Source organism: Hylaeus anthracinus, unplaced genomic scaffold (genome assembly GCF_026225885.1).
Source record: "Hylaeus anthracinus isolate JK02 unplaced genomic scaffold, UHH_iyHylAnth1.0_haploid 11985, whole genome shotgun sequence".
NCBI lineage: Eukaryota > Metazoa > Arthropoda > Insecta > Hymenoptera > Colletidae > Hylaeus > Hylaeus anthracinus.
This window is the reverse complement of record NW_026534333.1, coordinates 9,612,173-9,623,710: the sequence shown is the minus strand read 5'-3', so window position 1 is coordinate 9,623,710 and position 11,538 is coordinate 9,612,173. Positions and strand designations below refer to the sequence as shown.

Genomic DNA, 11,538 nt, shown 5'->3' with positions numbered 1-11,538 from the left:
AACAATAAATGAAAATTTTTCCATGTTTTTTTTTTAAATATGATATCTTCCATATATCTTTCCTATAATAAAATACGTGTTACTTTAGTTATGAGAACATTATTAAATTTATTTCTGATTTCATATTTTTCATTTGTACATTTTTTTAATTGAAAAGAAAATATCGATGTCTTGCTTCGATAAGAATTCTTCCCGCCTAAACTCTGCAGAAAACGCAGAAAGCGCCAACCGGCGACGAGCCATAATCGTTGGTTAGAGCATTGAATAAGTACATCAGTAACCGGCGTGTTCCGTTGTTTGGACATTTTTTTACATAGATTTCATGGTTTTTCGAGTTGAGAAAACACGATATTTTTAAAATAAGCTAACATGGAACTCACAGATGACAATTTGCTCACACTTAGTGAATACCTAAAGCATTCACTTAGTCCAGAGTTCCATGTCAGACGACCAGGTGAATATAACCTTTCTACTGTTAATATAAACACTTTTAAAAAGAGTTACAGAGCTTTTTATGTATTATTGAGCACATGTTATATTTCTCATTTGCACAGAAGATTCTAAGCTTGAATTGTTGTTATTTATTTGTTTCGCATATTTACCTTTTTTATTTAATAGGTTCATTTTTTCAAAAAAATGTACTTCCATATTATATATTATATATCAACAAGTTTATATATAAACTAATATTCTACAAATAAATTAAATATTGTAACAGAATCATGAATCAGAAAATTAAAATGAAAAATGTCTTATGGATGAAGAATCTTGCTAAAAGCTTTTAAACTGTTTGTTTTATACATTATTATTGTTTTCTATTTTAGCTGAAAAGTTTTTAGAATCTGTTGAAGCGAATCAGAACTACCCATTACTTCTTCTGCACTTAGTAGACAAATCTGAAATTAATATAACCATTAGAATTGCCGGTGCAGTCGCATTTAAAAATTATGTTAAACGTAATTGGAAGAAGGAAGAAGACTTTGTGGATCGCATACACACACAAGACAGAGAAGCTATAAAAAAGTTAATCGTTAATTTGATGCTGCACTCTCCTGATTCCATCCAAAAGCAGTTATCTGATGCAGTTTCTATTATCGGAAAGTATGACTTTCCAAAGAAATGGCCAGAGCTTATAGACCAAATGGTTGAAAAATTTAATACAGGGGATTTTCACGTTATTAATGGTGTTCTACATACTGCACACTCTTTATTTAAAAGATATAGGTACGAGTTTAAAAGTCAGAGCCTATGGACAGAAATAAAATTTGTGCTAGATAAATTTGCTAAGCCTTTAACAGATCTATTTGTTGTAAGTATTTTATTATTAAATTTTGAATGCAGTTGCAGAATATTATTTCTTCAAATATCAAATATTATTTTTTAGGCTACAATGAATTTAACAGAAGTACATGCAAATAATGTAGATGCACTGAAAGTTATATACAGTTCATTGGTAATTCTGTGTAAAGTGTTCTATTCTCTTAACTTCCAAGTGAGTGAAACAAGTGATAGATTAATATCGTAGTGAATACCATTTTTTAAATTTAAATAAGCCATATTTACTATATTTTTAGGACTTACCAGAATTTTTTGAAGACAATATGGAAGTTTGGATGAAGAATTTTCATACTTTGTTAAATACTAATGTTCCCTTCTTACAATCTACAGTATGGTTACATATTAAATTACTTTTGTACTTTCCCTTATAGTTATACTTATGAGTTACAGTATTTTATGCATGTATAGGATGAAGAAGAAGCAGGAGTAATCGAACAATTAAAGTCACAAGTTTGTGATAATATTGGCCTTTATGCTCAGAAATATGACCAAGAGTTTCAATCATATTTACCACTGTTTGTAACCGCTGTGTGGAATTTGTTAACATCTACTGGACAACAACCGAAATATGATTCTGTATGTCGATCAAGTACAAGCGCACGTTTCTGCAAACTATTCTAACAAAGTTCTGTTTTTTTATAGTTAGTTTCGAATGCTTTACAATTCTTAGCAACAGTGGCAGATCGTGCACAATACAGACATTTGTTTGAAAATCCAACTACTTTAAATAGCATTTGTGAGAAAGTAATAATACCCAATATGGAATTTAGAGGTGATTATTAAAAATAGTATATTTAAAATGTATTTTATATTCTTATAAATGTTCAGTATTATTGATTTATAGTAAAAAAAAAAAATGTAATATTTAATAGAATCGGATAATGAGCTATTTGAAGATAATCCTGAAGAATACATTAGGCGAGATATTGAAGGTAGTGATGTGGATACGAGAAGGCGTGCTGCCTGTGACTTGGTTAAAGTACTTTCTAAGTCTTTTGAATCGAAAATAATGGAAATTTTTGGCGCATACATACAGGTACAGATTTGCTGTAATATTTAAGCATGCAAATAAAATTGACATATACATTTCATCATATTTTTATTGATCGATTTCAGGTGATGTTGCAAAATTATGCTGATAAACCCATTGAAAATTGGCGAAGTAAAGATGCTGCAATTTATCTAGTCACTAGCAGTGCAAGTAGAGCTCAAACACAAAAACATGGAGTTACACAAAGTAGCGAACTTGTTCCATTACCTCAATTTGCGATGCAACACATTGAACCTGAATTGATCAAACCAAATGGTAGACACACTTAAATTTTATTCAAGTTTGTAAAACGTTTTTTTATCATTTAATTCGTGACGATACATTTCAGTGAACGAGTTTCCAGTACTTAAAGCTGATGCAATCAAATTTATTATGACCTTTAGATCGATATTACCAAGGGAAATGATAATTGGAAGTTTACCACAATTAATTAGACACTTAAGTGCTACGAATATTGTTATTCACACATATGCCGCTTGTGCGATTGAGAAAATACTTATTATGAAAGGACCTGATAATTTGCCTATGTAAGAAAGTTAATATTTTATTTAATCGTATTACAACTGCCTTGTATCGATGTTTTGTTATTTAAAAAATTTAATTTGAAGTGTTAAAGGAAATGACTTATCACCATTGGCGGCGGATCTGTTAAAGAGTTTATTTGTGTGTTTAACTATGCCTGGTTCAGAAGAAAATGAATATGTAATGAAAGCTATTATGAGAAGTTTTGGTACTCTGCAAGAGGTTGTCGTACCATTTTTAGCAGATCTTTTGCCGAAACTCACCGAAAAGCTCACCATTGTATCCAGAAATCCCAGTCGTCCAAATTTCAATCATTATCTTTTTGAAATTTTTGGTTTGTCAATTAAGTAAGGCTCTATAAATGTCACAAAAGCAAAACAAGGGAGTGTATTGATAATCAAATTTAAATGACTTTAATATTATTTTTAGGATTGTTTGTAAAAAAAATCCAGTAGCAGTTTCATCATTCGAGGAAGCATTATTCCCAATTTTCCAAGGAATTTTACAGCAAGATATTCTAGGTAAAATATTTTATTTAATATTGAATTTGATTGTGACTTTTAATTGATACATTCTTTCAGAATTTATACCATATGTTTTTCAAATTCTTGCTCTACTGTTGGAATTACGAACAACTCAGGATGTACCAGAACCCTATTTGGCTTTGTTCCCTTGTCTTCTATCGTCTGTGCTGTTCGAACGTCCAGCTAATATTCATCCGTTAAATCGATTATTGAGAGCATTCATTAGTCATGGTGCACATCATATTGTAGCGTTAGAAAAGACAAGTGGTTTGTTAGGAGTATTTCAGAAATTGATAGCATCGAAAGCCAATGATCATGAAGGTTTCCTGCTACTGCAAAGTATCATTGAACATTTCGCACCGTAAGTGTTTCTATAACAATGTATCCTGTCTTTTTAACATTTTTATCGGCATTTGTTTGATATTTTTAGGAACGTATTAGAGCCGTATATGAAACAAATTTTCGTACTATTCTTTCAAAGGCTCACATCGTCAAAAACAACGAAATTCGTAAAGGGTCTGATCGTATTTTTTGCATACTATATCATTAGATACGGTTCAACTAGTTTGATTGCGATCATTGATCAAATACAACCCCAGTACGTTGCTTTTACATTCTAATATAATAACTGAAAGTAATTAACATAATTACTTAATAATTATCGTTTTTGCAGAATGTTTGGTATGGTCATAGAACGTATATTAATAGCAGATTTGCAAAAAGTATCGGGCGATATTGAAAAGAAAGTAACCGCTATTGGAATTTCAAATTTATTAATCGATTGTCCTAAAATGTTAGAAAGCCCATACAATTCATATTATCCGCGTTTACTAGCGGCATTAGTAGAATTCTTTGAACTCCCACAAGATCAGAGCACAATATCGGAAGACAATCTGTTACCAGAAATTGACGATGCGCCTGGATATCAAGTAGGATATAGTCAACTCGTCTGTGCAAAAAATCCTCCAAAGGATCCACTAGAAGGTATAACCACAACCATATTTTGTTACTCTTCAATGTATCTTGTTGTGTGATGAATTTCAATAAATAGCAATTGGTGATGTACGCCTACACTTGGCGCAAGGACTAGGAAGATTGCCGCCAGGACAATTACCTAATCTTCTTGGTCAAATTCCGGAGCCCAACGCGAATCATCTGAGAAACTACCTCCAAACAGCTGGCATTACTGTTGCATAATACGAGCTAGACATTCGAGATAGACTGAAGATCCATCTAATTGCTCGGAAGATAAATAATATTGAACTGAATAAACTGTAACGAAGAGGCGATCGATGTTCTTTTCTAGTGATATTTACATTACGAACACTTCAATATTGAATATCGTATCGCTTACCAATCGTATAACATGGAATATTTCAATAAATATTTATCTCTAAAAAGTATAAGAGCTAATGTGATAACGCGAAAACATTGGAATAATCAGTAACTGTGTTATTTGTATGTGAAACATTCCCGAGGAATTAAAATAAATCTGGAGTTTGTACAATAACAAATACGAAGTACACATTTTACATTAGCTAAGTTTTTTTATTTAATAAATATATACATATCTACACGAAATAACATCGTTTTGTCTTCGGCCTGTGAGTAAATTAATTGTTTAAGACTTTAAACTTAAATGTACTAAGTTATACATAGTTAAATACGCTCAATTATACTAGTTTAAAAAGAACTAAACTGCTATTTATGTCGATATTCAAGGTGGAAATGGATCCGTAGAATCTAAACACCCAGTATATATTTTTATAATCCTTCGTCAATAAATTGTACATGTCGATATCCTTTGATTCATGGCTACTCATTGAGATAAATTCCCCAGTGACAGAATTCTCTAGTTACCACACCCCGAATATCAGACCCCCCTTACCTATAGTAGCAGTTTATGCTCGGTCTATATTTTCATATGTCTATGGTTGAGCTACGCCACCTGGGTGCAATATGCGAATAATTTTCATTTTTCCGGGATCAGGATGAGCTCTTTGACTATATATAATCAATGGATCAGCCGGTATCAGCTGGCTGAGCCAAACAAAATCAACTCCGAATTCACTTCAGTATGATTCACTTTTTAGTTCTAAGCGATTTGAAGTAAGAGATAAGAGGTACAATGAAATAATTTGTACGGAATTTACATCTATGGAAGAATGTTGCAAAAGCGCATTGACCAATATTTTAAATCAACAATTAGTAAACGAAGGTCCAATGTTATGACTAACGTTAAAAAGAGTTCTGGATTAAAAAATATCCCATACTCAAGAATTGTAAGTTATTCTTTTATTCTTATCGATTGTTTGTATTATTATGTACATAACACTTGTTGTTTAGTCTTACTTGTATTATTATTTATAGAGAAAGAAAAAGAAAAATGAGGAACAAAATACTTCATTGTCTCAACGTAGTGTACAATCTGATAGCATGTCAAATTGTACAATCAGACATGAAAAGGTTAATGAAATCGAGGACATTGATACTGATGCTATAGAATTGCTATTTCAAAGTTGTGGTACAATAGAAAGGAATGATTCGTCATTGTGTAGAAATAATGATATAGAAGAATCATCTAAAAATGTGGTTGGTATTAAACATGTACAGTCATCACTTACTGATACAAGTGATATAATAAAAAAGAAAATAGTAAATGATAATGAGATATGTTTAAGAACACCAAACAAAGATAATAATATTCACTTAAAAAGGACACCAAATAAGAGATTGAGGACTCCTGACAGTAATAATTCTCCAACAGCAAACTGTCATGGTTCCATTTCCCCATCTAAAAGGTCAAAGTATTCTCCAAAAGTTTCAATTACAAAAAATATAACACCAAAAAAACTGTTTGGTCATACTACAGATTCTGATATTGTAATAAAAGCAATTGAGTATATGAATCTAGCAAAGGAAGGTGCTATTCCAAAAAATAATTTTGATTTAGAAGAAATATATTCTAGTGGCACATTTGATTATCAATATGGATCCGTAAACACTAAGACTTCAATGAAATATGAATTAAATGAAGTAATTTTCTGTAATGATTTAAAATCAAAAATTTTGTACACTACAATTTTTACTGTTCTTTCCAATCCAATTAATTGTGGTTACTTTGATGAAAAGGAATTGGACTTCATATACTCCATTGTTACTCTTCCTAAAGAAGCTCAAATGCTCCTGGCATGTATGATAAAAAGAAAAAGAACATGGTATAGGAAAAGTAATATAAAGTATCCAGAAATAGCTTCAGATTTACACAATGTTTTTAAACTTCTTGCCTCACAATCTGTTTGCACATTTGAGATTAAAACTGAAAATATATCTACCTTGCTTGATTTACTGCAAGTTGACGAAATTCGACAACTTTGTAAAAATATGAAGATAGATACTAAAGGAAAAAAAGAAATTATGATAGGAAAACTACTAAAATTATCAAAGAATAAATCTTTGTTTCCTGGAGCGAAAAAACCTAATAATATTTTGTATACTTACATTCTTGATATATTAGAGTATTGTATACGCATAACAGACAGAACATGGAATCTTATTGACAAAATAATTACCTTACTGATACCAAATCAAGTTCCAAAAATGAGTATAGCAGATACATTTTTTAAGCTCTATGATAATTATACAGAAAAAGTAAAATTTCCGAATGTTCCTGCTACTCAGTTTCCAATATTTTCTTGTGAATTACATTTAGTAAGGTGAGTATTTTCGTAGTGCCTGAATATAATGTTACTAAGTTAGATAAAAAAGGTACTTAAATTTATTTGAACTTACAGTTACATTCAAGCTAAATCTGTGTTGTTTAGTACATTGCAATCTATTGAGAAAAAAGATTGGAAGAATGTTCAGTACTATGGCAATTCAGCTATGGAGATATTGCCAAATATATTGAAAGTTGAATCATTAAGGTACCTGAAAATATATACCACTTTGTTGAGGATAAACTTTAGTATTATTTATAATATATAATAATAAACATTTTGTAGACTACAAAATTCTACGCTTCCCATGCATGTAAGACGTTTTATGCCTGGATATGTATGGCTAAAAATACTTTCAAAATGTATAGACGCGTTTAAAAAAGATAAAGACAAAAAGCGAGTTATTGAAATTCTAAACTTCTTAATAGAACAAAACTGTCATATGTCTAGAAGTAAGGGAAGATGGTACAATGAATTGGCACTTATTAAAATGGTCCATTATAAAGATGTGGAAGCTAGTGCTTCGATAATAATACAAGCCTTAGGCACACAAAATTTATCGCGAGTAGATAAAGTAGAACTTCTAGAAAGAGCCAATAAAATTTATAAAAGAAAGACAGGAGTAAAGTCTCTTACAAAATTCAATATTAATGAAGTTTTAAATGATCATAATGATCAAATGCCAAAATACAAAACTCCATCTAATACTATTAATGCTTCAATGATGCCTAAGTAAGTTTAGTTGCACCAATGAGTTTTTCATCAAATGACAAATAATATAATTTACTTATTTTTTATTTATTTTTTTTAGGAGTGCTGCAGGGAGTAAAAGTGTCTGGTGTATAGAAAGTAATAGCGAAAGTCAAATGTATGGATCAGTAGAAATGCTTGCATCATATCATTATTGTGAACAAGGTTTTTCAAATGCATTACACTGTGAAGGCGAATTGCCAATTCTTTTATTCGTTACTTTATTTTGGGAAGAACTTTATGATATTCATATTCCTGGAGCGTTCGTAACTCCATATCAACATGCACCAGACGATTTATTCACAGAACATTTCTATGAAAATAGAAAAGAGAAATTGGACATGAAACTTCAGATAATTAATGATTTCGATCCAGAATCTTTAAGCATGTACATGGAAACAAGATTTAAAACATTTAGTCAATATCAATCTATAATGAACTCAAGCTTGTTGAAAAGTAGTTCACAGTTGAAAGTATGCATTTTTTTCGTATGACTTTTCACAATATACTGTATAATATAAGAATATATGAAAAAATAACAAAATAATTTTTGCTTTTAGGAAATAGTATGTTGTATAGGAGTCCATGGTATCATAGGAATTTGTAAACGACTTATAGAAAATTTCAAACTGTGGAAGGCTGGATTTCCTGATTTAATTGTATGGAATTATAACACTAAACAGGTAGACATTTACACAATAAATAATATTGCAAATAAATAATTTTATATTTTTCAAATAAGAACAGTTTATCTACATACATTTTTGTATAGCATACATATTATCTACATACATTTTTTTTATAGCATAAAATTGTGGAGGTAAAAGGTCCTAGAGATGTTCTTTCAACAAAACAACAATTATGGTTGGAATATTTGAACCAGCTAGGACTTAGTACTGAACTATGTCTAGTACGAGGTAAATATACAGTTAAGAGGTCAGAAGGTCTTAAATTTACACATTTGTAGATTTAAGGATTTAAAGCTTCTGTTACTGTAATAGTGCAGGGTCCTTCAAAATGATACCTTCAAAGCAAATAAAAAGAATTATTACTCTGTTACAGATAAATTCAGTGCAAAAAACTCGATGGAAGATCTGGATGACCATGAATGAATATTTTGCATATTAACCTCTATTTAAAAGAATTATTCCAAATCTGAGAGATATAATGCTTTTAAACGCTTTAAAATACTACTTATTTTTAATGTTTTTCTACAAAAACTGTATTAATATTCTATTCATAGAGCATGTTAGATAGTTCCGAATTTAACTTACATAAAGTGTCTTGTAGCAGGAGTTGATTCTAAGTTAAATTCAGCAACAGGTATACCACGATTTGCTACTTGTGGTGCAAACATTGCTGCAGGATATACAATCGATGATGTACCAATGACCAAACAAGTGTCACAATTTTCTACAGCATTAACTAGTATTTTAAACAAGAACAATATTTTATTAACACAACAAATTTTTACCTACACTATTTGTACAACATTGTAATATATTGTTATAAAGTATATATTGTTGAAATGTACTTACAGGCTTCCTTTAATACATATTCATCTAAATTTTCACCAAACCATACAATATGAGGTCTCAGCAAACCTTTACAGTTTTCTTTTTGACATAAAGGTAATTCATTTTTTGGAATATTAGAAATCATAATGTTTGGATCTGGAGATCTATATATACTAATATAAATAATATTTACAGCATAGAATCTATGTAATAGCTTTTACAATCATATTTTACCCTTTTCCTTCTAATGCAGGACATATGGGAATATTTGTATTTACAGCAACCTCATTGCAAACTGTGCAACGAGTTTTATAAAGCGAACCATGAAGTTCCACCACGTTACTGGCACCAGCACGCTGATGAAGTTCATCAATGTTTTGCGTTATAATGGTGACATTTTTACCTTCTTTTAAGGCACGATCTTGAAAAGATGCTATTGCTTCATGAGCCTACAAATACCACAGTAAACACAATAAAAGTATTAGAATGCGTTAAATAAATGAAATATATTATGTAGTTATATTATCTAAATACTTTGTTGGGTTTAGCTTCGTTTGCCACTCTTCTGCGGTATTCATAAAATTCCCAGACTAAAGAAGGATTTGCCGTAAATGCTTCTGGGGTTGCAAGATTTTGGGCTTGATACTTCCTCCAAAAACCACCGGCACCACGAAATGTGGGAATACCTGATTCCGCCGAAATTCCGCTACCAGTTAATATCAACACATGTTTTGCGTTGGATAACGCTTCTCGAAATGATTTCATGACATTCATACTTCATATTTGAAGCATGGATACACGAATAATATTATTATCATGCAACAATCTGCAATGATCAGCAACAATTGTCAGGCAACAATCGTACATCAATCGTACATACATATTATTGAGTTCACCAAAGAGCATAACTGCCGGAGAACCGGTTTTCGTTCTTTCTGCACATCCTTGCCCTGATTGGCTGTACTCTCCCTCTCACGGCTCTCACGCACATGCGCGCTGCGTCTTGACGCGCAGTGACGCGGCGTCGGTGACGATAGGTATCCGCGGAGTGAGAATATCGAGGTTCAACAAGTTCCCCCACTACCTTCCAACCTGCGCGAAGCAGTATGGACTCTGGTGAACTCAAGTGTACGTGCATGATTCTTTTAAGCGTTTTGATTGGTCTAACAAGGAGAGTGCAAGACCTTCAATTCACCAATTTCATTGAAACTTTGTACACTTATAGATTTCGCTCCTCTGATTACGAATATATACCATTATAGGGGCAGACACTCAATAGCTTTTGAGATATTTGTAATTAAAGTTTTATTATTACCTTGATGTACAAGTGTAGTTGCAGCAATCGTCAACTGTAATGGAGGCGCACCGGTAGAGTACCAGACTCGTACGCCGCTGACCGTGGTTCGTATCCTTCCTGGTAAAAGTTTTTTTTTTGTTCTAATTAATTTTTCTTTCGTTGGGCTCATACTATGTATCCCCCACAGAATCTTCGTGCGTTATTTCTTTGCTTCGTCGAACTTCTCGTCTTACGTTTATGGTGACTGTTTATATTATTGTTAGAGCCGATCAGGCGGCTTGCACGCTTCGAAATGAATTCTTTTCGATTACTTTATAATATATTATCGGAGGATTAATATTTTTACTATATAGTTTACCATTCTGAATGTTCGTGTATGAAAATGAATTAATTAGAACAAAAAAAAAACTTCTACAAGAAAGGATTCGAACCCCGGTCAAGCGGCGTACGAGTCTGGTACTCTATCGGTGCGCCACCGTTACAATTGACGATTGTTGTAACTAAACTCGTACATTAAGGTAATAATAAAACTTTAATTACAAATATCTCAAAAACTATTGAATGTCTGCCCCTATAATGGTATATATTCGTAATCAGAGTAGCGAAATCTATAAGTGTACAAAGTTTCAATGAAAGTGGTGAGTTGAAGGTCTTGCACTCTCCTTGTAAGTCTAAGGTTTGCAACATGTTAGAAACGTATAGAAATAACCATGCATTACATTAGAGCATGCCGCTGACCTTTTAACTCCGTGACTATTATAGTCAAAGTTTTGATCAGTCTGCATTGTAGACTCTACAAAAAATTTAGTCCAGTTCCGAT

At 31.7% G+C, this 11,538-nt stretch overlaps 3 protein-coding genes across 4 annotated transcripts; 2 read left to right on the top strand and 1 right to left on the bottom strand.

The window, feature by feature from the left end:
• Positions 1–235: 235 nt before the first annotated feature.
• Positions 236–4,949, top strand: LOC128886890 (exportin-2). 2 transcript variants are annotated; one of them, XM_054142128.1, is made up of 15 exons: positions 236–454; positions 825–1,309; positions 1,385–1,492; positions 1,575–1,667; positions 1,747–1,914; positions 1,981–2,110; positions 2,211–2,374; positions 2,455–2,644; positions 2,718–2,916; positions 2,998–3,258; positions 3,341–3,432; positions 3,493–3,796; positions 3,866–4,033; positions 4,109–4,419; positions 4,520–4,949. In XM_054142128.1, exons 1-15 carry the CDS (start codon positions 370–372, stop codon positions 4,630–4,632), a joined length of 2,871 nt encoding a protein of 956 aa, XP_053998103.1. In that variant the 5' UTR covers positions 236–369; the 3' UTR covers positions 4,633–4,949. The 2 variants fall into 2 exon arrangements, with proteins under 2 accessions (XP_053998103.1, XP_053998102.1); XM_054142127.1 differs by having other exon boundaries at positions 4,487–4,949.
• Positions 4,950–5,381: 432 nt separating this feature from the next.
• On the top strand, positions 5,382–9,172 carry LOC128886893 (fanconi-associated nuclease 1-like). Its single transcript, XM_054142140.1, has 8 exons — positions 5,382–5,717; positions 5,806–7,151; positions 7,230–7,361; positions 7,440–7,886; positions 7,966–8,377; positions 8,465–8,587; positions 8,710–8,821; positions 8,967–9,172. Exons 1-8 carry the CDS (start codon positions 5,601–5,603, stop codon positions 9,014–9,016), a joined length of 2,739 nt encoding a protein of 912 aa, XP_053998115.1. The 5' UTR covers positions 5,382–5,600; the 3' UTR covers positions 9,017–9,172.
• LOC128886899 (NAD-dependent protein deacylase sirtuin-5, mitochondrial-like) lies at positions 8,842–10,334 on the bottom strand. Its single transcript, XM_054142147.1, has 5 exons — positions 9,956–10,334; positions 9,656–9,870; positions 9,443–9,585; positions 9,179–9,329; positions 8,842–8,928 (listed from the first exon to the last, which is right to left on the bottom strand). Exons 1-5 carry the CDS (start codon positions 10,193–10,195, stop codon positions 8,874–8,876), a joined length of 804 nt encoding a protein of 267 aa, XP_053998122.1. The 5' UTR covers positions 10,196–10,334; the 3' UTR covers positions 8,842–8,873.
• Positions 10,335–11,538: the final 1,204 nt, after the last annotated feature.

What these genes read in the sequence shown, in the direction of transcription:
- LOC128886890 (XM_054142127.1), top strand. Translation starts at nt 370, where the DNA reads ATGGAACTCACAGATGACAATTTGCTCACACTTAGTGAATACCTAAAG. An exon ending in TCTATTCTCTTAACTTCCAA is followed by an intron (nt 1,493 to 1,574) that starts GTGAGTGAAACA and finishes CTATATTTTTAG; the next exon opens with GACTTACCAGAATTTTTTGA. An exon ending in TGAATTGATCAAACCAAATG is followed by an intron (nt 2,645 to 2,717) that starts GTAGACACACTT and finishes GATACATTTCAG; the next exon opens with TGAACGAGTTTCCAGTACTT.
- LOC128886893 (XM_054142140.1), top strand. Translation starts at nt 5,601, where the DNA reads ATGTTGCAAAAGCGCATTGACCAATATTTTAAATCAACAATTAGTAAA. An exon ending in TTGAAAGTTGAATCATTAAG is followed by an intron (nt 7,362 to 7,439) that starts GTACCTGAAAAT and finishes AACATTTTGTAG; the next exon opens with ACTACAAAATTCTACGCTTC. An exon ending in AATGCTTCAATGATGCCTAA is followed by an intron (nt 7,887 to 7,965) that starts GTAAGTTTAGTT and finishes TATTTTTTTTAG; the next exon opens with GAGTGCTGCAGGGAGTAAAA.
- LOC128886899 (XM_054142147.1), bottom strand. Translation starts at nt 10,195, where the DNA reads ATGAATGTCATGAAATCATTTCGAGAAGCGTTATCCAACGCAAAACAT. An exon ending in CCTGCATTAGAAGGAAAAGG is followed by an intron (nt 9,586 to 9,655) that starts GTAAAATATGAT and finishes TAGTATATATAG; the next exon opens with ATCTCCAGATCCAAACATTA. An exon ending in ATATGTATTAAAGGAAGCCT is followed by an intron (nt 9,330 to 9,442) that starts GTAAGTACATTT and finishes TTAAAATACTAG; the next exon opens with TTAATGCTGTAGAAAATTGT.